The sequence below is a fragment of the Xyrauchen texanus genome, chromosome 2 (genome assembly GCF_025860055.1).
Source record: "Xyrauchen texanus isolate HMW12.3.18 chromosome 2, RBS_HiC_50CHRs, whole genome shotgun sequence".
NCBI classification, from domain to species: domain Eukaryota; kingdom Metazoa; phylum Chordata; class Actinopteri; order Cypriniformes; family Catostomidae; genus Xyrauchen; species Xyrauchen texanus.
The window spans coordinates 47977503-48003487 of NC_068277.1; the positions used below are offsets into that span (position 1 = coordinate 47977503).

At 40.9% G+C, this 25985-nt stretch overlaps 1 protein-coding gene across 3 annotated transcripts in view; it reads right to left on the reverse strand.

The window, feature by feature from the left end:
• LOC127659167 (serine/threonine-protein kinase BRSK2) overlaps window positions 1-25333 on the reverse strand; it is a 201318-nt gene extending 175985 nt beyond the window's left edge. For all 3 annotated transcript variants that reach the window (XM_052148861.1, XM_052148851.1, XM_052148843.1), the window contains exon 1: window positions 24999-25333. In XM_052148861.1, coding sequence (XP_052004821.1) covers window positions 24999-25089 — 91 coding nt within the window. In that variant the 5' untranslated portion in view covers window positions 25090-25333. The remainder of the gene's footprint in view (window positions 1-24998) is intronic.
• Window positions 25334-25985: the final 652 nt, after the last annotated feature.

The window sequence follows — 25985 nt, forward strand, 5'->3', positions numbered from 1 at the left end:
GCTGCCAACTTCGGGTCAGCCCGCCCAGTCTGAGGCTGATGCGCAGATTGGCTTTACTGGGCTGCCGTGAGCATCGGGTTGGACTGGAACCCTCCATCCTCCCCACAGCCTTCACGGCTTAATGATTGGTACCTCGGGTCAGGAAGACGCTCTCAGCCACGCCCCCCTCGGTGGGGCCCCTGGTGCATTGCAAGGTCAGGGAGGATGGGGAACAAGTCACATTAGTGGCCCCTTACTGGCCCACTCGGACTTGGTTCTCAGATCTCACACTCCTCGTGACTGCACCTCCCTGAACCTTTCTTCCCAGAGGTGCATGATGAGCTGATGAGGTCGTGGAGGGCACCTTTTACTACATGGAACCGACCTCCTCGCTCATCCGCTCTCACTACTCTTGACGGTTTGGTAGCCTACGGGTACACGGAGGTCCCCCAGGTGGATAGAGCGGTTTTTATCCACCTGTGCCCCGAAAACGCTGCCACCTGGCGGAATCGTCCGGTACTCCCCTCCAAGGCCTGTAGGATGACGTCGTCGCTGACCTCGAAAGCCTACAGTGCCACTGGTCAGGCCGCCTCCGCCCTGCATGCCATGGTGTTCCTGCAAGTTCACCAAGCCAAGGCACTTAAAGATCTGCACTTGGGTAGTCCTGACCCCGACGTGCTGCAGGAACTGCGCTCTGTCACTGACCTCACTCTCAGAGCAACGGTCACAGCGCAGGCACTCGGGCAGGTGATGGCCACCCTAGCGGTCCAGGAACGTCACCTGTGGCTAAACCTGGTTGAGATACGTGATGTTGACAAAGCCCGCTTACTCAACGCCCCCGTCTCCCAGCTTGTTCTCTTCGACGACACCGTCGATGACATCGCCCAGTTTATGGCGGTAAAGAGGCAGACGGAAGCAATCTCTCACATCATGCCGTGGCGCCACCCCAGTGCAGCCCGTGCCCCGTCTACCCGCCGAGGCCGTCCCCCTGCAGCTTCATCAAACAAACAACAGCCAGCTACGCCTCAACCTGGACCCAGCTCTCAGCACCAGCATCGAGCACCTCGCAGGCGGTGTACGCCCCCTGTCCCCAGGACCCCCTCTAGGACCCGGAAGGCTCCTAAGTGCTGCTGAGACAGAAGACCCAGGCAGTCAGATGTTCGCTCTGGAGCTGGTACCAAGACCACTCCTTCCCCCGCCGGAGGAGGCTGCAGATCTTGGTCAATCTAAGACTTGCGAGTTCTCAACCGGGCTTGATGCTTACGCAGAAACTAACCTGTGTTTGGCATCAAGATTGGTTCGCAGTGGTAGACCTGAAGGACGTGTACTTCCAAGTCATTTTGCCTTGACATCGACCCTTCCTACGGTTCGCGTCCGACGGCCAGGCGTATCAGTACAAGGTCCTCCCCTTCGGCCTGTCCCTGTCCACACGCGTCTTCACCAAGGTCGCAGAGGCAGCCCTTGCTCTGCTACGGGAAGTGGGCACCCGCATACTGAATTACCTCGACGACTAGCTCATTCTGGCTCTCGAGAGTTACTATGCGCTCACAGGGAACAGGTGCTCAGGCACCTCAGCCATCTAGGGCTTCAGGTCAACCGGGAAAATAGCATGCTCACCCCGGTTCAGAGCACCTATTTTCTTGGCATGGTCTCAATGACAGCGCGCCTCACGAAGGAACGTGTGCAGTCAGTGCTAAAGTCCCTTGCTCTCTTTGAGCCCGGCACAGCAGTTCCTCTAAAACAGTTTCAGAGGCTCATGGGGCATATGGCATCCTTAGCCGCTCGGGTTGATGCATATGCGACCGCTTCAGCAGTTCCCGATGGCGGGAACAGAGGTTACAACAGTAACCATGAGGTTTCCAATTAGCATGCAAGCATTCACTGTACTAGCTAAGTTTTCTCTATTTTAAGTTATTTCAATTAAGATTACTAATTTATTAAGTTCAGTCAAAGATTTAAAGTTCCATCAAAATGTATTAGTTATCTTACTTAATAATTCAAGTTAAGAGCAATTCACATGCATGTGAAGTTAAAAATTAAATCTGAAAAGTTCTGTTAACTTAAATTTGGCAGTTTATTAACTTAAACTATTTATGTAACTGTTGATTACCTAAATTTGTTTTAGTTCTGCTAACTTAGGGTTGAATTCGCTACCTACCAGAGTCAGCACCAGGCTAAAGCCTGTTAGATCACTTAACAAATGCATGATCTTACTTTAGAGACCTTTCTGTGAGACAAACCAGCATCTCAGACACAGCACATTGAACTGCACACTGCCTAATATGGCATGGACTTACACATTAGAAAGAGCTAACATGGAAAGACGGGTGCATACCATGGTCTATAAGCAGTTCATCCAGACAATAACATTGAGCATGGAGGTTATGATGTGATATTAGATATTAGAGTGTTAGGGGACCTGAAGTCTATGGAGAAAATATGCCAAAAAAAAAAAGAGATTTCTGCACAAAGTCATAGCTTGAAATTGAATAAAACTAAAGACAAGGCTAGCAGCTAAACAGCGATACAAATGCAGCACCTATTGTAAATCTCCCTATAACTGTCATTCATGTTGCCTTTTTGTCAACACAATTGCTACTAAAAGTACTATTACTTTTTATCATTCCTCTTACACAATTTAGAATTTTGAGCTTGAAATATAGCAAAGAAGATATTTCTGGGCTCCTCTGTTTGAGTAGGGCCTAGTTTTTAGTATTGTTAGTGAAATGTCTACCACTTTGACAAAAGAGAAACTCAAGCATACTACTTTGCATATAAGAGTGTGTTCAAAAATCCATAAAACAGCTTTGTGGAAATGCACCAAAACAAATTATGACTGGCCAGACATAAGGGGGTATTAAACATCAATAGTACTGCTGGCTTTCAATTTGCTTAAATTGGGGCCACTCTCGCACCAGGGGATGATAGTCAGGAAAGGGCATAACTAGCATTACAGCAGGTGGTAAAAACTCCTAATGGACAAAAACAGCAGCTTTTTCATTGTCCAGATTGTGTTGATTGTTGCATATCCATGCATAAAATTTGCCCCAGTTTTTGCTCAATCTACTTACACTGCATTTTCCACACTATTTTGGGAGGTGCAAGAAGGCAGCAGTGCAAGGAAGATGGGGGAGGACGGCACAGCATGCTGCAATCAAAGCCTATGCTAATCGGCTTTAATTTAAGTCTGAGTTTAACAGAACAATGCAGGGAGGAAGTCGAGAAAGCGAGATTGAAAACGAGAGCCGTCTTTTAATCATTCAGAAACAAAAACAGTGCAAGTTTGAAGTCAAATACGAAAGGGTCAAAAAGTGAAAGTCATAACTACTTCCTTTTTTAGCTCGTCATTACCGCAGTGATAAAAATAGATGGAATGATCCATAAAGTTGCTTCGAAATGGTCAAAGACATAAAACATCCAGGTTTGAGCATCAGTGGTATTTATTCCCATGCGCCCCTCGTGTTTTTTAAATGTGCGGCTAGCACCTGCTTGATAATGGAGAGACAAGAAATGTGCTCCATGGGTTTTTATATATTTCTCACAGGAAGTACCACGGCAAGGGCTGAATAAAAGCTAAAAATACCATGCCGATGTACTATGAGTCATAGGCCCCCTCCAGCAGGCATGCAAACACAAAGGATGTGCTGGGAGAAAGATGGAGGGAGAAAAAGAGACATGCAGAAGCACAAAGAGGGAAGTAATGGGCTGGGGGTGGGGGTGCATTTATTGAGATCTTGCAAAAACTGGGATGTCATCCAAACATGCATGCAGAAAAAAATGACGTAATCAGTAACTGTTGCCTTGTTAGCTTTTGATTATTGTGGAAAAACGGCCAATCAGCAGTCAAGTGCTAGCGACGTGAGAGGACAGTTACTAACGTGCACACCACCAATTCAATTTCAACACCACATGCCATTTCTGAAATAAGCCTGGCTTATTCATGCAAGTAGGCAAAGGGAAATAATGAATAATATTTCATTATGTTAACATCATTACAGAACATCAAACAAGTCTGATCTGCTAAATTATGGAGTAATGTCATTCCTTCATTTCAATTCAATTAATGAGACCTTATTGTCATTATAAACAACAAAAACCAATCCATTTGCCCAAAATGAATGATGTTAAATATGGAATGACTGTAAGTCTATTGTCAACATTACAGGTATGATAAATAACAAACATATACTGTAGATATCCATAAAACAAAAGCCCTGCACCAAGGTCAGAATGCTTCATGCAAAATCACACACCAAGGGTGTTAGAGCACTTAACCAACCTACACTAATTGCACATACTACTGCACTTAACCTGCACTTAATGTACAAAAAAACTTGTCAGCCCTGTACTGCAGATGTTGTTAAACTTTGCATGACAAATTGCTTGTTATATGACTCATTTGTAAGTCGCTTTGGATAAAAGCATCTTCTAAATTACTAAATGTACAGGTGAAACTCGAAAAATTAGAATATCGTGCAAAAGTCATTAATTTCAGTAATTCAACTTAAAAGGTGAAACTAATATATTATATAGACTCATTACAAGCAAAGTAAGATATTTCAAGCCTTTATTTGATATAATTTTGATGATTATGGCTTACAGCTTATGAAAACCCCAAATTCAGAATCTCAGAAAATTAGAATATTGTGAAAAGGTTCAGTATTGTAGGCTCAAAGTGTCACACTCTAATCAGCTAAACACCTGCAAAGGGTTCCTGAGCCTTTAAATGGTCTCTCAGTCTGGTTCAGTTGAATTCACAATCATGGGGAAGACTGCTGACCTGACAGTTGTGCAGAAAACCATCATTGACACCCTCCACAAGGAGGGAAAGCCTCAAAAGGTAATTGCAAAAGAAGTTGTATGTTCTCAAAGTGCTGTATCAAAGCACATTAATAGAAAGTTAAGTGGAAGGGAAAAGTGTGGAAGAAAAAGGTGCACAAGCAGCAGGGATGACCGTAGCCTGGAGAGGATTGTCAGGAAAAGGCCATTCAAATGTGTGGGGAGCTTCACAAGGAGTGGACTGAGGCTGGAGTTACTGCATCAAGAGCCACCACACACAGACGGGTCCTGGACATGGGCTTCAAATGTCAAACGTCTTACCTGGGCTAAAGAAAAAAAGAACTGGTCTGTTGCTCAGTGGTCCAAAGTCCTCATTTCTGATGAGAGCAAATTTTGCATCTCATTTGGAAACCAAGGTCCCAGAGTCTGGAGGAAGAATGGAGAGGCACACAATCCAAGATGCTTGAAGTCCAGTGTGAAGTTTCCACAGTCTGTGTTGGTTTGGGGAGCCATGTCATCGGCTGGTGTTGGTCCACTGTGCTTTATTAAGTCCAGAGTCAACGCAGCCGTCTACCGGGACATTTTAGAGCACTTCATGCTTCCTTCAGCAGACAAGCTTTATGGAGATGCTGACTTCATTTTCCAGCAGGACTTGGCACCTGCCCACACTGCCAAAAGTACCAAAACCTGGTTCAATGACCATGGTATTACTGTGCTTGATTGGCCAGCAAACTCACCTGACCTGAACCCCATAGAGAATCTATGGGGCATTGCCAAGAGAAAGATGAGAGACATGAGACCAAACAATGCAGAAGAGCTGAAGGCCGCTATTGAAGCATCTTGGTCCTCCATAACACCTCAGCAGTGCCACAGGCTGATAGCATCCATGCCACGCCACATTGAGGCAGTAATTAATGCAAAAGGGGCCCAAACCAAGTACTGAGTACATATGCATGATTATACTTTTCAGAGGGCCGACATTTCTGTATTTAAAATCCTTTTTTTATTGATTTCATGTAATATTCTAATTTTCTGAGATTCTGAATTTGGGGTTTTCATAAGCTGTAAGCCATAATCATCAAAATTATATCAAATAAAGGCTTGAAATATCTTACTTTGCTTGTAATGAGTCTATATAATATATTAGTTTCACCTTTTAAGTTGAATTACTGAAATTAATGAACTTTTGCACGATATTCTAATTTTTCGAGTTTCACCTGTATATGTAACGTAAATGTAGTGTGGCTTCTGTGATGGATGAGTCTGCCACCTCACCTTATCCAGCACCCTAGCTGTATCCAGCACAGAGTGCAACACCCTTGAATCTATTTGGAGTTGAGCCACAGGCAACGTGACACTGCCCAGCTCAGAGCGTCTGCTGAGTGTCTCTGAGCGCCAGCCACTGATCAGTCAGTGTGCTCCACAGCAGTGTAAACATAATGATGTACACTCAATCATTACATAATAATGGAACATGAATAATGTAAATAAAATTATGTCACAATGTCACGATGCTACTGTATTTTGTGCATTTGGGTATGTGTGTGATGTCCGGGTGCATAGATTATGGCAGTAGTGGGGATGTCTGCCCCAACACATAGACGGCCATCTGTTCTACTCAGTGCTCTGGCTGCAGCTGTGGGGGTCCAAAATAATCCCCAAACCCCCTCATCTGGTCAGCTAGTGGGCAGCACGGCCTGCTTTCAGACAGTTACCAAACCAAACATGCCAAATGCCTTACTTACTTTGAATCAGTAGCAATGAATATTTACCATTGACCAAGTATACATGCACATTATTGTGCGATTAAAGTTGGAGTGCGTCATTTCAACACGGAATTGCAATTATTATTTTTGTTTCACAAACACGCTTCCCATCTTCCATTGGTCAAACAAACAGGTAATCCCACCCCAAACTCACGCCATTGGTTGGGTCAATGCTGCTTTGTCAGGCTGGTCAGGATGCTCAAACAAATAATGCAAATTATTTGATAGTACCACAGAGCCTAAGTGTATACACCTTTTTGAGGATTTCAACATTCAAATGGCTTACTTATATTTGGCTCTGAAAATTAACCCTTTAAGCTTGAATGGGCCCACAAAAAAAATGCAAACATATTATCTAAATATTAATAACTAGTCTTTATCAACACAAAATGGATATCATTGAAAAGCTTAAAAGCTGTACTTTACAATGTATGTAGCCATTATGAACAAAATTTAACAAGTGCTTTCAAATTTGCAGAAAAATCCGAAGTGTTCCATTTTGATGATTTAGTAATAATTTTCCAAAGTACATATTATTGTAATTGGTTAAAACATCAAACCGATCAAATAGTCCTGTGTCATATGTTGTTATATGTCATATGGGCTAGTTGGAATGCTCTCAATGAGTAGCATACAACCAGCCTATGTGTTTTACTCACATACAAAAATATAGCCAGTAATAGCTTTATGTCTTTGACATAAATGTTACATGTAAACATTTGTTGCTTATATGCCGCGTTTTCAATTATAACTTCACGAGGAGGTGGGGATTCCAGAGCTCACACACAATGTAATAGGATGTATAAATCATTAGATCCACATGAAGGACAATGTGCACATAATGTGCTATATGGCTAAAAACACGTTAGCATTCCTGGATAAGATGACCTCATCGAAAATTATGTAGTACTCCGTCCAGTGTCATGTAACGCTAAATCAATTGTAATAGGATACAGATTGCTGCAACCAGAGGTGGAAGTCATGACAGAGCTAACAGCAGAAGGGAGATGCCCACATGTAATGCACTGAAATAAAAGGGTTCCCTATCTGTCACTCACTCGACTCTGTGCCGATGTAGTGACACTAGGGGTCACTCTTGGGAGCGCCAAACACCTCTGATCTTTGAGAAAAGGCCAATGAGAATTGGTGAGTGGAATTTGCATGCTACTCCCCCGGACATACGGGTATAAAAGGAGCTGGCTTGCAACCACTCATTCAGATTTTTTTATTCAGAGTCGAGCGGTTGATTTGAGAGAGCTGATTTCCACTGCCGGTCCATTCACCTCTTTAAGAAGCGTATGCTGTTGGATATATGGCGCAGTAATAGCTTAGTACATGTCTTTGACATAAATGTTACATGTAAACATTTGTTTTCACTTATACCTTCACGAGGAGGTGGGTATTCCAGATAAAACGAGCTCACACACAATATATAGATGTATATAGATCATTAGATCCACATGAATGACAATGTGCACATAATGTGCTGGATAATATGACTTCATCGGAAATGATGTAATATGCCATCCAGTGTCATGTAATGCTAAATCAAATATGGGCAGAGAAGATTGTTTACGCTGATTACATTTGGCCATCAGGAGATAGCACCAAGTACATGACACAGACTCAATGATGACTCAAATGACAGAATGGAACTGAAATAAATGTTGTTACTCATGCCTGCATGCTTTGGAGAGAGAGCTTCTCCATAGCAATTGTTGTATTTGCATGTTTAATTAGTTCTTATGTAAAACTATTATGTTTTATTAATCTGGAGAGGCTTTTGGACACTTGGAGACGTTTTTGGACACCAGGATAAATACTTTTTGTAACACTATAACTTCTGACTGCTTTGTCATATCAAGACAAAGTTTTACTAAGTTACAGTTGAGTTTGTATATTGATTTAACATTTTTGAAGATATAAAGATTCTGTCCCCTCCTTTCTCCAAAAATGTGTTTCTTTGTAAGTTTGACTTTGCACATCTGCCTGTGTATTGTAGCACTCACATTTTCTTCAATTTGAATAAGCACAGATATAGTTTACATGAACAATGGATATTCCAAATAAAGTGTTTACATGATACATAATTCTAATTACAGAAATACAAGTACATGAGATGCAGCTGCCATATTCAGATTTCTAGAATTGCAATATAATCATATATGGGTTATAGCAACTGGGTTTACATGACGCATACATAATCAGAATATGACTAAATTCCGAAGTTATTCAGATTTTTATGTGCCTAAAAGAAAGCTTCAATTTTGGATATTTGCTCTTATTTGCTCTGGTTAACATGCTGTTTTATATGCTGCTATTTACTGACAATCTCAGTCCATTAAACATATACAAATCCAAAAAATTGTGGAACCATAGTGACAGAGCTAACAGCAGAAGGAAGATGCCCACATGTAATGTACTGAAATAAAAGGGTTCCCTATCTGTCACTCACTCGACACTCTGTCACTCAATCTAGACACTGATCTTTGAGAAAAGACCCAGGAGAATTGGCGAGTGGAAATTGCATGCCACTCCCTGGACATATGGGTATAAAATGAGCTGGCACGCAACCACTCATTCATATTGGATAGGACCACGACTGTGTGGAGATCACAGTTCTTCGGCAGAAGGACACGATAGAGCCTGTCCCTCCAGCCGAGATGAGGAAAGGGTTTTATAGCCCTTACTTCATCATGCCAAAGAAAGGTGGTGGGTTGTGGCAAATCTTGGACCTGTTGTAAAGGCTCCCGTTCAAGATGTTGACACAGAAATGCATTCTAGAGTGTGTCCGGCATCAAGATTGGTTCGCGGTGGTAGATCTGAAGGACACGTAGTTCCATGTCTCAGTTCTACCTCGACACAGACCCTTCCTACGGTTTGCTTTACAAGGTCCTCCCCTTAGGCTTGTCCCTGTCACCTCGCATCTTCACGAAAGTCACAGAGGCAGCCCTTGCCCCGCTAAGGTATGTGGATGTTCACATCCTCAACTAACTTGAGGACTAGCTGATTCTAGCTCACCCTCAAGACCTGTTGTGTGCGCACAGGGACCTGGTGCTCAGGCACCTCAGTTGTTTGGGGCTTCAGGTCAACTGGGAAAAGAGCAAGATCTCCCCGGTTCAGAGAAAAACTTTTCTCGGCATTGAGTTAGACTCAGTCTCGATGATAGTGCGCCTCACGAGCGAGTGTGCGCAGTCGGTGCTGAACTGCCTGAAGTCATTCAAGCGGAGAACAGTGATTCCACTGAAACACTTTCAGAGGCACCTGGGGCTCTTTTCATGGAATCCTCTGCGGCGGTCTCGCCACTTGGGTTGATGCATATGAGACCCCTTCAGCACTGGCTTCAGACTGGAGTCCCGAGATGGGCATGGCACCATGGCACACATCGTGTAGCCATCATGCCGATCTGCCATCACTTGTTCAGCCCTTGGACAGACCTTGCATTTCTGTGGGCAGAGATTCCCCTACATCAAGTGTCCAGGCGCATCATGGTTACAACAGAAGCCTCCAAGCTAGGCTGGGGCACCGTGTGCAACCGCCGGTCCCTGGACAGGACCATGACTGTGTATGCATATCAACTGTCTCGAGTTGCTGGCAGTACTGCTCGCCCTGCGGAGACATTTGCCATTGATCCAGGGCAAGCACATGTTAGTTTGGATGGACAACATAGCGAAGGTTGCATATATAAACCACCAAGGCAGCTTACGCTCAAGTCGCATGTCGTAACTCGCCTGCCGTCTTCTCCTCTGGAGTCAACAGCAACTAAGGTCTCTCTGAGCTCTCAAATATCAGAGCTGTTTTGGGCTCCCACAAGTGACCTCTAGTGTCACTACATCAACACATGTCTCGTTCCCTCCATCAGGGAACGGAGGTTACGACAGTAACCAAGATGTTTTTCTTCTACGGCATAATGCTAACAGCAGGAAATAATACCTTTCATAAAGCTGCTAAAGTTAGGAGCAGATAATACTGGACACTGCACACATGTAATATTGGTCATATAAAACCACAGAAAAAGCAATAATGCAAAGGCCAGGGACACATACACCTAGGGCTGGGCGATAAAACGGTATCGGTATTTACCGATGGTACACTTTTCTCGATAACAATATACATTTTTTCCGATATAATGCTTGATAGTTTCATTTAAATGCATTTAAATGTAAATAGACATGAAGTTTGGTTGTATGAACAACACTCAAGCATGTACCGTCCCTGGATCACAAACAGCCCATCATATGGCTTGATAAAGGAGTGTGCTACGAGTGACAAACAAACAGATAATAACGCATTGCGTTGTGTTGCTGTGGGGTTTGGTTGCGCTATCGCCATGTGACGTCAGAATATGAGAATGCCATGCGAAAATTATTCGTTTCTTTACGTCTGACCAACATCAGAACACTGTTGTGTGTAAGCCAACATCAGAACAACATTGTGTGTAAGCTTTGAAAAAAAAAAAACATCCTGGCAAAGTACGGAAACACAAGCTAATTATTACTAATTATTTCATCACTTTAACCGCTTCCACCCTTTGGAATATGCTGCATGTTGTCCGCCACAACCTACATTTAGCTCACCTCAACAACTGTTCTCAACAGCAACCCACAAGCAGTCCATGATGGAGAGGTACTCGGCAACAATGCCTAATGAGAAATCCTCCAAACGATATTTGTAACATTTTATTTATTAAGTTCAATAATTTCTTTAACACTTGTGTATTAAATCTTCATTTAAGATATAAGAAAGAAGATATCTGTTTATATTTTATTTTGTTTTTGCTAAATAACTAAAATTATATTTTGTTTAAAAAAATACTGATGTTTTTTAAAAAAGGTTATTAAAATGTATCAATAATTATCGATACTGAATGATATGAAGCATTATACCGTGATACAATTTTTAGCTGTATCGCCCAGCCCTACATACTTATAAAACTACAAAGCAGCCATTTCTTATAAGGTAGAAGATAAGATTCAGACAAACCAGACTATGTACCAATGTAAGCAAATCTGCCACAGAAATCAATTTTACACTTTAATAATAAACTATTCAAGGTTGAATAAGTCATCTTGTCAACGGTTTAGCAATAGCCTCAGAAGAATGTTAGCCTCAGTCATCATTCTCTTTGATTGTATGGAAAACGATGCAAAGAAAGTGAATGGTGACTGAGGATACAATCACCTAACATCTCCTTTTGTGTTCCATATATGAAAGAAACTTAGCGGTAAGAGGGTGAGTAAAAGATGATAGAATTTGTATTGAGGAAATTGTTTAACAACCAATAGCTTGACTTTTAGTTCAGTTCAGTCAAATGTTTATGTAAATGGGCCATCTGATCTGCATTCAGGTGGAGGGGTAAGAACTGAGCACAGACCAGGCCCTGACCCCTCCTTGTGACGGTCTGCAGGATTGTGTGATGCTGTTGCCATGCTGAACCAGGCAGCACTTGCCCAAGCCAGATGTGCTCAGTATGTGTGCTGCACCATCTCCACGGAGACACGTATGGCAACAGTTGCTGTGCTGTAATGCAGTAATGCAGCCTCCCTCCTAGAGTCGCCTCAGTCCAGCGCACAACTAAATTAGAAGGACCAAAGCGTGCGCACGCGCTGGAATTGCTTGCAACTGAATTCTCTCTCTCTCTCTCAATATGCCTATGGCACTACCTGTCATCATTGCAGTCAAAGTGAAAATAATGTCGGTTCACTCTCTCTTCACCTTCCTAATCTGATTATGCCACTCGTTCAGAAGCCTACGCTGGGGCTAAAAGCTGTGGAGAATCACACATGCTACTCACACAAGCGCACACACACAGACACACATGAGCAGTCGCGGGCCATCTGTGTGTATTCTGTGGGGTGTGAGGGTCTTGACATTGCGGGGAGATCACAACCCAAATGTAGCCTGAGGCGGAGCACTGCTTTCTCTTGTAGTTTTGTTTTTAAACATATTTTTAACAGGAGCAGAATGACCAAGTTGCTCGGTGCATGTGCTACACCAATATGTGGGTGGATTTCAAATGATGCCAGGGAAGGATTATTGCATTATTTCTAATGGGGGTAAATGAGACACACACAAAAAGACTCTGAACCATATGCCCTGCTGGTCTGATGTGCTGGCCGATATCAATAAAAATGATTCATGTTGACACATTTATCTAGTTAGCAAGACCTCTCATTGGCTGTGTCCAGGTCATATGGAGATGAGGGGCTCGTCACCTGATGTCATTAACAACACAAAGCTAATTCAGGTGTGAGAAAAGCCGCTAGTAGCATGTCTACTTGAAACGGAAACTGTAATAATTTCTTGCCAATTGATCCAATAAATCCAGACCATAAGAATTCCTATCAACCTAAAAATAAATAATATTTGGCAACACTTCATGTTACATTTTACATGTAAATATAATTAATTTCAATAGTACTAAATAATTCTAAATCTAAATCAGCTTATAATGTAAATTCCTTGAAACAAAAATAAAAAAATATCCGAGATGATTTCCTTTAATTAAATCATATAAAAAAGAAAAAAAAAGAAAAATAGATGAGCAGCACAACCACATGCTAAAGTTGAGCATTGGGCACAAGACAGTTAAATAAAAACAGTTACAGGTTACAGTTACACTTCATGCTTGTGGTATGAAAATTTCCTAGTATTACTATGAGATACTTCATATCTATTGTTTCTACTTATCTTAGATTGAACAAAGCTTGCCATTACTTGATTGACTCCACTGTATGTGTAGGCATGTAACGATACACAAATTTCATGATAAGATATGATGCAGAAGCCTCATGATATGATACGATTAAAATATTTTTTTTTATTTTAGAAGCTGGTTTGTGATAGTTATGTGCGTCTTGCTGTGCATGTGATCATGCACGAACTTGCTGCTGCTATTTCTGCCTCGCAAGTCCACCAATTTGTGTGGTGATGTCGGTGTACTTATAATTACATGTATGATGTACTGTAGCTCTGGGACATGACACCTTTGTTTGGCAAATTCGACAAGCTATACGACGCTATAATCTACTTGCTGTTTGCATTCGATCTTCAAGCTCTGAAATCACCTATGTAGACTAGTTGCTCTGTTTTCCTGTGCGCACTCAGTGCCACCTCTCCTGGGAGGAGACTCCGGATTTCGCAGCTCTTAACGTTGCATTGCTTGGATTTAATCACACGTATTTATGTATTTATTTATGTATTGTACGATGCATATGATATTGAATTGAGAGTATCATATGATATGCAATTTTTTAAATATTTGAATTCCCACTACTTAGTAGGTCCTCGTGGTGGCACGGTTACTCACCTCAATCCAGGTGGTGGAGGACAAGTCTCAGTTGCCTCCGCTTCTGAGACGTCAATCAGCGGCTCATTGTGCATGACACCGTGGAGACTCACAGCATGTGGAGGCTCATGCTACTCACCGTGATCCACGCACAAATTACCATCGCGACCACTAGGAAGTTACCCCATGTGACTCTACCCTCCCTTGCAACCAGGCCAATTTGGTTGCTTAGGAGACTTGGCTGGAGTCCCTCAGCACACCCTGGATTCAAACTCACAACTCCAGGGGTGGTAGTCAGCGTCAATACTCGCTGAGCAACCCAGGCCCCCAGATACAATATATTTTTACACCCCTACTGTATTGATGAAAACCTGTTGGCCGCTTCTCAGTTATTATATTGTAATATATTGTAATATCTATACTATTTACATAATGCACAGTGGCCACCTCAGCTTGGCTCAAATGCAAATCAAACTTATAAACCCCTCTATTAGCATTAATTAGCGATAATTATGAGGCGGCACGAAATTTGATGGAGGAGGCTGCCTCATAATTATCTATGCAGGAAAAACCCTAGATATACAGTAATTGTAATAAAATATTCAACTGTTTCTCCACTCAAATATTCAAGAGTTTAGACACCATAACCATACACATTTCTACCATTATTAATAATGCTAATAGAGGGGTTTATAAGTTTGATTTGCATTTGAGCCAAGCTGAGGTGGCCACTGTGCATTAGGAACTCAGGCAGGCAATCACGTGCACAGATAGACCCCAAGTGGTGCTCAAGCACCCGCCCTCTTTCACTAGATAAGTGCCCTTTTTGCAAGTAATTTCTTATTTTTTTCATTTATATGAAAAAAATGCACAACATCTGCATTTAAGTTGTAATTCTACGAGACCACACAGTCAAGGGTTTTGTTTTTTACTTATTTTTTCATATTTTAAAGGGTTTAAATATAAATTCTAAGATCAGTGTTGCAAAATATTTTATATAAAGGCTTTTTTGAGTGGCTAACTTTGTGAATAAAACATTTTGCTAAAATAATTAAGGTATTAAGGATATTCTTTTCATTTTCTGGAGTATATGGGTTTTCTAAACAAAGTGAAAAATCACATGGTTCTAAGCTTATGGTTCGCCATGCACACTTACTAGACCGTCTCATTCTAGCATTGAGTGCTGAGGAGGAGTCTAGCCTACAGCCTCAGAAGCACTGGTCTAGGAAGGACACGGCCTTACTTGGCTGCAGCCTTCCGTTTTAGTAGCACTAACTGAACCCTAACTGAACACAGTCTTTAAAAAAAATCTCTCTCTCTTGCCGCCCGCTTGCTTTCTGCGTGTGCAGCCACACATTGTAGTGTGTAGGCAAATTGTCACCAGACGTGCTCTGTGCTCACAACCAGAATCATAAATAACATTGTAAGTTGCGAAAAAAATGCTGACTTTGAAATATACTACTTATCATGGAAACATAAACTAATAGGATGGATAAAATAGTCCATGATTAAAACTGTACAACCATTACTCTGATATTTGAAGTGCTTTGTACTTGACCTGTAAAGCTGGTATTTCATTGCTAAAAAACATTCTCACAATGCCACATCCTGTAGATATGAAAGTGGCTATGAGCTTTAAAGGCAGTATCTTATGGTCTTTCAGCCATTGTAGACTTGAAAGTACAGTTAGAAATAACACAGAACCATTAATCTCAAAGGGTTCAGATCAATAGGAACATTTGGCCATTCACTAAGTCCCAGGGTGTGAAATTATGAGCTCACAGATAATATCAGACAAGGTCCTAGCACAAATTTGGCCTTGAAAGGCGTTATTCAGCACATATTAAGAGATGGGGAGATCCTAATTCACATTCTAATAGCTCAGGCAGAGAAACTACAATCAATAGCCGGACCCTCCAGGCAAGGTTGAGGAACCATGCAGCACAGCCATCAGGAAACATATGTATAAAATCGCATGTAGCCTCCCTCGGTTTCCATAGAAACCCTCAACGTGCCTTAGACTGAGGGAGAAATATGTGTGGTGCCATTATTCTATTGCTGGATATTGTTGTCGTGATTGGTTGGAAAGGCGTAGAGTTACCACAGTGCTAGTGCCACAGCATTAATGCTTTGTGTATGTAGGACTTGCAAATAGGATTCTATGGGCTGTGTGTACATACACTCATCCCCTCAAACCCCCTTAAGTTTAACCTGTAAATATTCCCTCTAATTGACTCAGTAAAAGAGAGGCAACGCCTTTCAGTTCTGAATGATGGGGTCACCAAGCATCAGCAACCACCTGACTAATGACGCAGCTTGACCAAACCCCACCATCTGGAAAAGATATTCAGCCCTTTTGAGTTCTTTACCAATCATTTATGCGTACAAACTGGCATGACACCTCATTTCATTCACAGAGTACGGATACAATGGCAGAAACACCCAAAGAATTAAATGAATGAATACATTTATATAATAATGCCATCATATAAGTTGGCATTTCAATGTGCTTTGTCATTAACTTGTTTGTTTGGCCTTCGATCACTTGCAACTGGGTGAATCGGACAGGTTTTTGTTGAGTATACGCAAACTTTTGAGCAAGTGCTGCCGTTACAAAACAGTCAATTTGTTCAGCTTTTTTTCCCTTTCACAAAAATTTTCTTTTTTTTCACCTACTTTATCTCAACCACTCTATTTTTTCCCTTGCTCTCTTTATCTCTTACTTTCAGCTTGTCTACACTCTTTTCTACTCTTTATGTTGTCTTCCTTACTACTCTCTCCTTCCCTATCTATAGTATGTCTCCACCTTTACATTTTTCACCCCTTTTCCCTCTCTCCTATCTCTCTCAATGTACTGACAATGCATCCCCTCTTACTCTACACTTGCAGTCTCTGTTTTGGCTTGAATTTGCACATAAGCAAAGAGCATTTGCACGGGCTTCAGGCTAAATGTCTATCCCAATTAATCCTGGAATTAGTCCATCTGTTGAGCTATTGCCAACAGTTAGAGCTCCTGTGTCATTACGGATGTACTGTACTATTATGTACTAGTAGCATTTCAGGATATTAGCCACATATACACACAACAATATACAGTATAAGCTGCATAATTAGTAACTGCATAACTGCAACTAACAATTATTTTGATAATCAACTAATATAACGATTATTAGAATGATTAATCGACTATTCAGGTTATTATTGCAACAATTAATCATTAGCTCTGAAGTCAAGTGAAGTCATTTTTATTTGTATATCGCTTTTCACAACACACATAATTTCATAGCAGCTTTACAGAAAATAATGATTTAACAGAAAAAGAAGCTGCAATATAGTACTAGAGTCATAATAGTGTGGTTTAATAAGCAACATGGTTGTAAATTGTGCCTTCAAATAAACTATAAACTAAATAAATAAATTATATTTGTATTTAGACACCCAGTGAGCAAGCTAAAGGAAAATCCTCTCATGATTTACTTACCTTTAAGTAATTCCAGATGTGTATGTCTTTCCTTCTTCAGCAGAATGTAAATTAATATTTTTATTATCACATTTCAGTTCTGTATGTCCATAAATTAAACTTTTCTTTAAAAAAAGCAAAAATTGAGGTTACAGTGAGGCACTTAAAATTTTTGGAGCACTTCTCATTTCTAACTTCTAATTCTTCTGTTAAAACTCATGTATTATTTGAGCTGTAAAGTTGTTTAAATCATTTTTACAGTCATTTTAGGGTTTGTTGACATTTCAGCATCATGGCAACGAGTTATAGCTAACTTTAAACAGAATAGGTTAGTAAATAAGATACATACTGCATCAAATATATTACAATTCAATACATCACATATCATCTGAAGCTGTGGCAAACATGTGGAGAGACATAATGTGTTTCTGTGTGAGAAACTGCATCTGCCGGGATCAGTTTCAAACTTTCTTGCACTGTTTGCATAAACTTTACGCAACTCATAGAAGCGGCTCTGACCACACAGAGAAACGGCAGTTTTAGAGTTTATGCTTATATAGATAACTCGCTTCCTTATTATTTCAACTTTAATAAAGGATGTATTAAAGGAGTCATGACATGAGGAATCAAATTTTCCTTGAGCTTTTGACATATAAGAAGTCATTGTACTATAAAACATACAGTAAGTTTCAGAACTGGAAACATCCTCCTAAATAGAAAAAAAGCATTTATTTAAACCAAGCTGCAAAAACGGCATGTTTGGAATTTGTGGAACTTGTGATGTCACAAGGATCGAATACATCTGCATATTAATGCCTCTTTAGCAAGACAGCATGCCTATTTTCCATCATTGCACCCTTGCATCCTTCAGTCAGTCACACAGGTGAAGAGGAGAGAGAGAGATGGGCCTGTCGTGGGAGATTCATCCAAAGTGGACTTACACAGAACACCTTTATGCGCCTATCTGGATTTAAATGTTTTTCTACGTAATCGTGCATGGCTTTAACCATTATCATACATCTCGCGCCACTTTTGAAAGACCCGATGTCAAGTTAAATCTCTAAAATAAAGACCCTCATTGTGTTTCATTCAGCTGCAATGTCTTGCTGTTGTGCTGTTTTGAAGGGATCAGGACCATTTTTGCACCATCTGTGCTATTTTTAATTGGTTTTAATTTAACTGGTCTTTTGTACACATACACTCATTGGACATCTTTGATTGTTTTAATGCGTTTCCGGCGATGTACACTGCGTTTTAAGAGTGGTAAATTCACAAATTTAAAAATGTGTCTCATTCTGCTGCTGACACTGATTGGGAGAAACACCCCGTCCTGTGTGTAAACAAACACGGAAGATGTGAGATGTGAAGACCAGCGTCTCTGCTTTGGCTTGTTGAAGCACCCAACATCATGGATTGTATTACAGTCACAATATAATTCAAGCTTTGCAAAGGAAATGTTATTAAAGGATGGGGCAATTAAAACACTGTTGGACTGCAAATTCGTAAGTAAACTATTTTATTAATGAATATTTCATATTAATATTCTATGGAGCTGCTATTTGTATGTATATGTTATGTGTTAACCCTCAAATGTAATGTGAAGTTTGTTCATTTTCTTTGTATTGCATTTCAAATATAGCTGTATTGGAAGGGCTGCAAGATGTTAGCCAATCAGAACAGTGGGCATTTACATTGAAGTCTTAAAGGGCCAGAGAGCTTAAAACCGAGCGTTTCAAACCACTTTGTGATCTACATCACCTTAAACTGTTTAGAATGTTTGGGGTGCATCTAAATAGTGAGCTTTGTCTTCTTTGTCTCTCCCCACTTCTATCATGCACTAAAGCAGTTCGATACTATTGCCCCTGCAGCGCTCTCACGTGTCACCATTACAGTTTCATATGATCTCATGTTATGTCCAATAAGATCAAACGACTGTTCCACAACTAAAATATTTTTTATTGATGTTGTCATCAATAACGACTAATCGTTTCAGCCTTATTCTTGGTTGAACTATCCCTTTATCATGTCAAGTTGCACATCACGACACAGCAGAACTAATCCTAGTGGGTTCTGTGACTCAGATCTTAGGATTGCCTGTAGCTAAAGTCTCCATAGGTTGTGTAAAGAGCAGATACCACACAGAGCATCCGTGGCAAGACAGCAAAGGTAGAAGGCAGTGCAGACAGTGATGATGTGATGGAGATAGAGAGAGGAACATGGTAGGGGATATCATAGGAGTTAAGGGTCTCTGCTGCTGCTCTGATAAAAGGCTTCACAGCTGCATCAGGCACTGGAGAGCAATTCTGCAGTGAGGGAGGGGGGCCACCAAAACTACATAGACAATGCAACGTACAGCACCATATGATAGCTAATACAGGCACTGCAAACAAAACAGCTTAAAGTCAGCACAAATGACCACCAAAATAGAAGAGATTAGCTCCTACTTAAACGTGTCTCTTATACTATCAACATAGTTATTAACTCTTACATCCTGCCAGGTTTGCCAACCTGCTCTGCCTAGCGTGAGTGGCCTTTAGCTAGTGGGTTTATGCTATGCAGGTTTCAGGAATTACAACTTATTAATGAGTATATCCATGTACAATTTCTCAAACTAAATATAATAATCTAAATCAACACTACCGCTATTAGTGAACCTTTTAATTTGCAATTTCTCACTATGAAAATGTTTATCCATGAAACACTGGCAGCTTTTGCAGGAAAAACACATGGAACCTCACTTAAGATTCAGCGAACAGAATAAAGGAGGAATAATGAGCAATAAAGAAACAACTATATATGCAATATATTTAGGTAATTGCTAGTCAACAAGAAACAAAACATTGCCTGTTAATTACAGCTGTATATGAGAAAAATCATAAGAGCCCATCAGTGGAATCAACTCTATGCTCAACATTTTTCTGTAGATTAATTTCTCATTTAAGACATAAAGACCATGTAGTCCTATATAGATTCATATGTGTGCATCTTACAGTGTTAAATAGGGGGGGATGAATGTAATCTACATAAATCAAAGGTGTGAAAGAGGGGGTTTGAGGAGTGCTGTTGTCTGTCTCTGATCTCCAAGATGGAAAGCATGGCCATTGTGAGAAAAAGCTTGTGGGAAGGGGGCGCAGCCATGACAACCAACCACTGCTATCCGGCACTCACCAAATGAGAGCCAGCTGAAGGCTGGAATATGCCTAGGAGACTGCAACCCCCTCAGACCAAAACAGACTAACAAATTGTTCACAAAGTAAGCCCAGCAAGACAGCTGACATTTCAAACAGGCTTTTCAGGCAAAAACGAAACACATCCTTTGAGGTGATGTATAAACTAATCAAATTTTCCACTACTAACTACATTACTTTAAACAATGGTTCACTCAATCAGTCAAGGAAATCAATTGCACAATACAGGTAAATTCCATTTTTATTAGAGCTGTTGATTTAGTGTGTTAATTCAGTGCAATTAATTACATAAAAAAATAGCAGCCTTTTATATATTCATTAAAAAATAATTCAATCAATTTATTACGCCCCGTAATTAGGAATTTCCTACAATCGGATCAATTCAACTTTGAAGTATACTAACACCTTCATGTTTTTACAAGTTTCAGTCAATAAGGGGCAGTAAGCACAACTGCAGCAGTACAGGCAACAAACCAAACATGCATTTAACGACAATAGACAGCACAAGGTGAGGACACGTCAAATGCAGGGTTCTCGTGGCATGTTTTCAAACTACATTGAGTTTTTGACACAATGAAACCAAAGTGAGATGCTCCAAAAGTGTTGTGTACATAGATGCGTCCTTAGAAAAGCCCTTATAATAAGTCTTCCTAAGACAGATTGACGAATTAAATTGCAAAATGGAATGTGAAATGGATGGATTTTGTTCAATAACATGGAAATAAACATATCTAGCCTTGTAAGGCCACTTTTTGTATCGCCTACTAAACAATTTACTGGTCTGCTACAATAATGTGAATTAATTATTATATTATGCATTATACTATGTCTAAAATGTAGCAAAAGGTATATTATCCTTTCTTAAGTAAGCCATTCATAGGTCAATTCACCCAAATAGAGTAAACACTGTGACTCAGTGGTGCAATCAATAGACAGCAACATTAAATCAACCAATGGTGTGAGTTTAGGGCGGGACTATCTGTTTGGTGACCAATGGAAGATTTTCCAGGAAACCTGTTTGAAAACAGACATTATTTTTGCTATTTTGTCTGTGGTGCTAGTGGCATTGAAATTACACACTTCACTTTTAAGTGTCACTGCATAGGCCTGTGGCTAATTCTGAGTTCTTGTTTTTCTGAATTAGATCCTGGGAAACAGGTGGCCCTTATTTGCTATCTTAGATTTAGATGAACCGTACGTGCACTGCACCAAAATGACGGTACTTCATGTAGTTCTGCCAGTAGCTCTTCACATTCGCTTTGCACCAGTGCTTCTGCAGTAGCGGTCACTCACTGGCCCTGAGCTAGTGAGTATATATAGCTTGATTATCTCCATGTCCATGCTGGAAGTGCGATGGAGGCCTGGGGCTCTAACAACACTCTGCATGGAGCCTGCCCATACATGTCGTCTAGCCCTGACCCAGTGAGCAGGCTCTGTTTCTGTCCATTACAGTGTGCGTGATTCAGGTACTTCACCGGTTCATTAACAGGCCTCCTCTGGGAAACCCTGACTGAGTGAGAGAAGGGGAAGGGGGAGAACGATATGGAGTAGTGGGCATATGAGCAGGCCTGAGAATATAGAACCTTAAAGAAAAAATAAGATGAAGCAATATAACAGAGCTCTCGGCAATCAAACGCATGATCCTCATAAAGCAGGTATTGTTGTAACGTTATTGTTTTTCAGAGTTGCACTGCTTGAAAGGACCACTTTTGGTAGACAGTCTAATCCGTCTCACCTTGTGATCTAATATAACATTTCTTTGCCAACTTTCAACTGACTGTACCACTAAGGATGCTACGTGTGATGGCTGAACCATCACAAAGAAACAGTGTAGGCAAAAATACAGGCACATACATCCATTTTGATTTGGGGAGGTGAGGAGGGGGGTAAATTAAACCAAAGGGTCCTTTTTACTGTTTCCCATGGGGGTCCCGCTTTAGCACTGAGAACTCTCTCTAGCTCCCTGATCCCCAATCCCTCACCCGTTCCCATCCATCCCCACCCCTCCCCCAAACACCTCTTTCTCCGTGTGAGCCTCTCTCATGACATATGGGCTCTCCTCTGCAGCGGCAGCACTGAGAAGCAGCATTTATTGTGCAGCGTTCTCTCAGCAGCCATGCCAACGCTGGCAGAATGAGCAGGAATACCCTCGGTTAACCAGTCAAAAGCAGCTCTCTCTTCTAACCGCGGGCTACACAAGGATTGGTGCCAGTAGTTTAATTGCTGACAGACCATTCTATTCACAAATTTACAGTGTGAGCCCTCTCCTCAGAATGTATTTATGTTACAGTGAATATGGTATATCATGTAATTACATCAGAGAACATAAGCACATTGCTATGAAATAGCTGCATGTAGCAACTTCAAACTTTACAATCTTGTTATTAGTTTAATTGGAAAAGCTGTCTGCAATTCTGCTGATTTCTTTAAATACCACATGAAATGGCTTGAGGAGCACAGTTTACTTTCCTGTGTGCATTACCTATTGACAGAGACATATTAAAGGGCTTGTTCCTTTACTAATCAATAGCCTTTAGTTTAAATCACAGCCATGAAGCATGATTGGCTGCTTGCTATTGCTAGTCAGTGGCAGATGGCAGGCATTATACTGGACACAAATGTGAGTATGAGTGCAAGTACACAAACAAAGGTGCTTCATGTGTCAGACCGTGATTAAATTATTACGCATAACAAATACTCATTGCATTCTCATAGTTACCACAAGGGGAGCTATAGCAAATTGCGATAATGTGAACTGTTTGCTTCTATGGTGAGCTTTCTCTTTCAAGTCAACTACTGTCATGAGGGAGCAACAATTTGAAGAGAATATTGCTGAGCATGTAAGTTAAAATCAATATATTCTTAGCAACTATCAGAATAATAACACATTCAGTTTATGGCCCAGACTATATTGCCCCCTTGAGTACTGACAATTTTGTTACCGCTACAATAACGCAAGAACTGAAGCATGTTCAACCAGACCGAGCGTTGACAATGCATTGGTCAAGCACTCCTATCTTTGTATGCATGTTGATGCATGTTACTGGCTTAAACTGTAAATGCATATATCAGATAAAAGTTTATTTTATCAACTTTTAGGGGTACACTAGATTATAGCTCAAAGCTAACCGACATCCACTAAATCCATGAAACTCCGATCCTGAACTCATGGGGTCTTTAAAGGGTATCTACAATTAGTTTTTATGCTAATTCTATACCTGTGTAGCGTGCAGCCCTACTGGCTGTTCCTTACGAGAGACATGGGTGGCTAGAATTGATAGTCCGTCATCTTCACAGTTGCAGTTTGTGTGTTGCATAACAGCTGTATGTACTTGACATGGATATTACTTCTGGACAGGGATATTAACAGTTAAATGCCACCCTAGAAGAAGAAGAAGAAGAAGAAGAAGAAGAAGAAGTCGCCGCCACTGGCCAAAGAACATTGAGCACTAAATTGCCACCAGATCAATAATTTCATCATACACCCATTCTAAGCAATATAGCAGCATTAAGTGAAAGGCAACAACATTTAGGAAATGTGTACCTATTTATGAGTGAAAACATTTTGCCAATCCTCATGTCTTCATTTAATCTATAAAAACTGTATAATTGTAGTATTGATTATTACAATTTGTCAAATCATGGCACAGTCTTTCATGTTGCCAATAACAGGAATAGGCTGGACGGGCTTCCCTCAGCTAGGAACTAAAGGCTTCAACCTCCAATTACTGTCTCTTTATATACTGTAGACAGTGAGTCTTGAGTACAACCACAGATGTTCTTATAGATATACATATCACTCCATATGCTCATATTTTGATGGGTGTTTGCATTTGTTTCCTCAGGGCCGAAAACCATGCACTCATTAAAATCTATGCACTTTAAAACTGATGAAAACAGATGAGATATAATACAAACAGGTCTTTTATGTAAGACATTATTTCAGAAACTACATGTACAACACCAGGGGGGAAAAATCTCCAATTTCACTATATTTCAACACCACAAGACCGCAGAGGGAATCAGAACACATGGTGCACTGAAGGATGCACCGAAACTGTCCCAGCATCAGCAGCATCTGAGGGCCACCTGTACCCTGATGTCAAAGATTCAATTCTAGCTCGTGTATGATGCAAACAGATTAGGCAGTGGGACCTGCAACCAGACCCGTTGTCTGACAAATCGGGATTAACGGCATTAGATTGGAGCGAAGCGGAGCCGCAAAGCCAAACTGTCATTTGCGAAGACCAACTTCTTGTTCTAGGATTAAAATACTAACGTTACATTCCTTATTTCACACCAAAGTGCAGATTTAAAATGATGAAGTCCTTACTGATTTTACTGGATGGTCAGAAAAGTAGGCTAAATCTGTTAATCTGCGAGAAACCACCGCGCAATTGTCCCACCTCTCCACACAATGACATGTCAGCAAAGGCATGTTTAGGCATCACGCGAGTGTATCGAGCAGCAGTGGTGAAAGTAGTACATCATCATCATCATCATCATCATCCCAATCACAAGCACACAAAATGACAAACCTGTCTGTCCTTTGCCAAGCGTCTTTTCTAGGCGATACGGTCCCACGTAATTCGCATGTTGGGAGCTGTTGTCTTTTCCCGACGATGACATGTTTGCCTTATACGGACGAAGTTGCGGTGCCGATCAATTGATGCAGTTCGGCAATAAAGTATTTCTTCAGTAGGCTACCGCAGATATTTCCCCGCCCAGCTCGCGCTCCAGACGCTGCCTCTCTCTCTCTCGTTTGAGGATCGGTGGGGCTGCTGCTCTCCTCCGCTTCTACCTCTTTCTCTCTCTCTGCTGCCGAGTGCTCTGATTTTCGCTCTCTCTCTGTGTGTGTGTGTGTGTGTGTGTGTGTGTGTGTGTGTGTGTGTGTGTGTGTGTGTGTGTGTGAGCGTGTATTTATCACTTTGTGGGGACCAAATGTCCCCATAAGGATAGTAAAACCCGAAATGTTTGACCTTGTGGGGACATTTTGTCGGTCCCCATGAGGAAAACAGCTTATAAATCATACTAAATTATGTTTTTTGAAAATGTAAAAATGCAGAAAGTTTTCTGTGAGGGGTTAGGGTTTAGGGGATAGAATATAAAGTTTGTACAGTATAAAAACCATTATGTCTATGGAAAGTCCCCATAAAACATGGAAACACAACGTGTGTGTGTGTGTGCGTGCGTGTGTGTGTGTGTGTGTGCGTGTGTGTGTGTGTGTGTGTGTGTGTGTGTGTGTGTGTGTGTGTGTGTGTGTGTGTGTGTGTGTGTGTGTGTGTGTGTGTGTGTGTGTGTGTGTGTGTGTGTGTGTGTGTGTGTGTGTGTGTGTGTGTGTCTCATCATTTACACCAAAGAGCGCTGACTGATACTGTATTGTATTTTAAACTTTTTTTAATAGATTTAATTTAGTAATTTTTATTTAATTGTTTATAATTGCATAATTACATTTGCCCTTTGTACCCTAAATATATGTATACAGCATGTGTGTATAACAATAATCATGCAATAATAAAAAAATT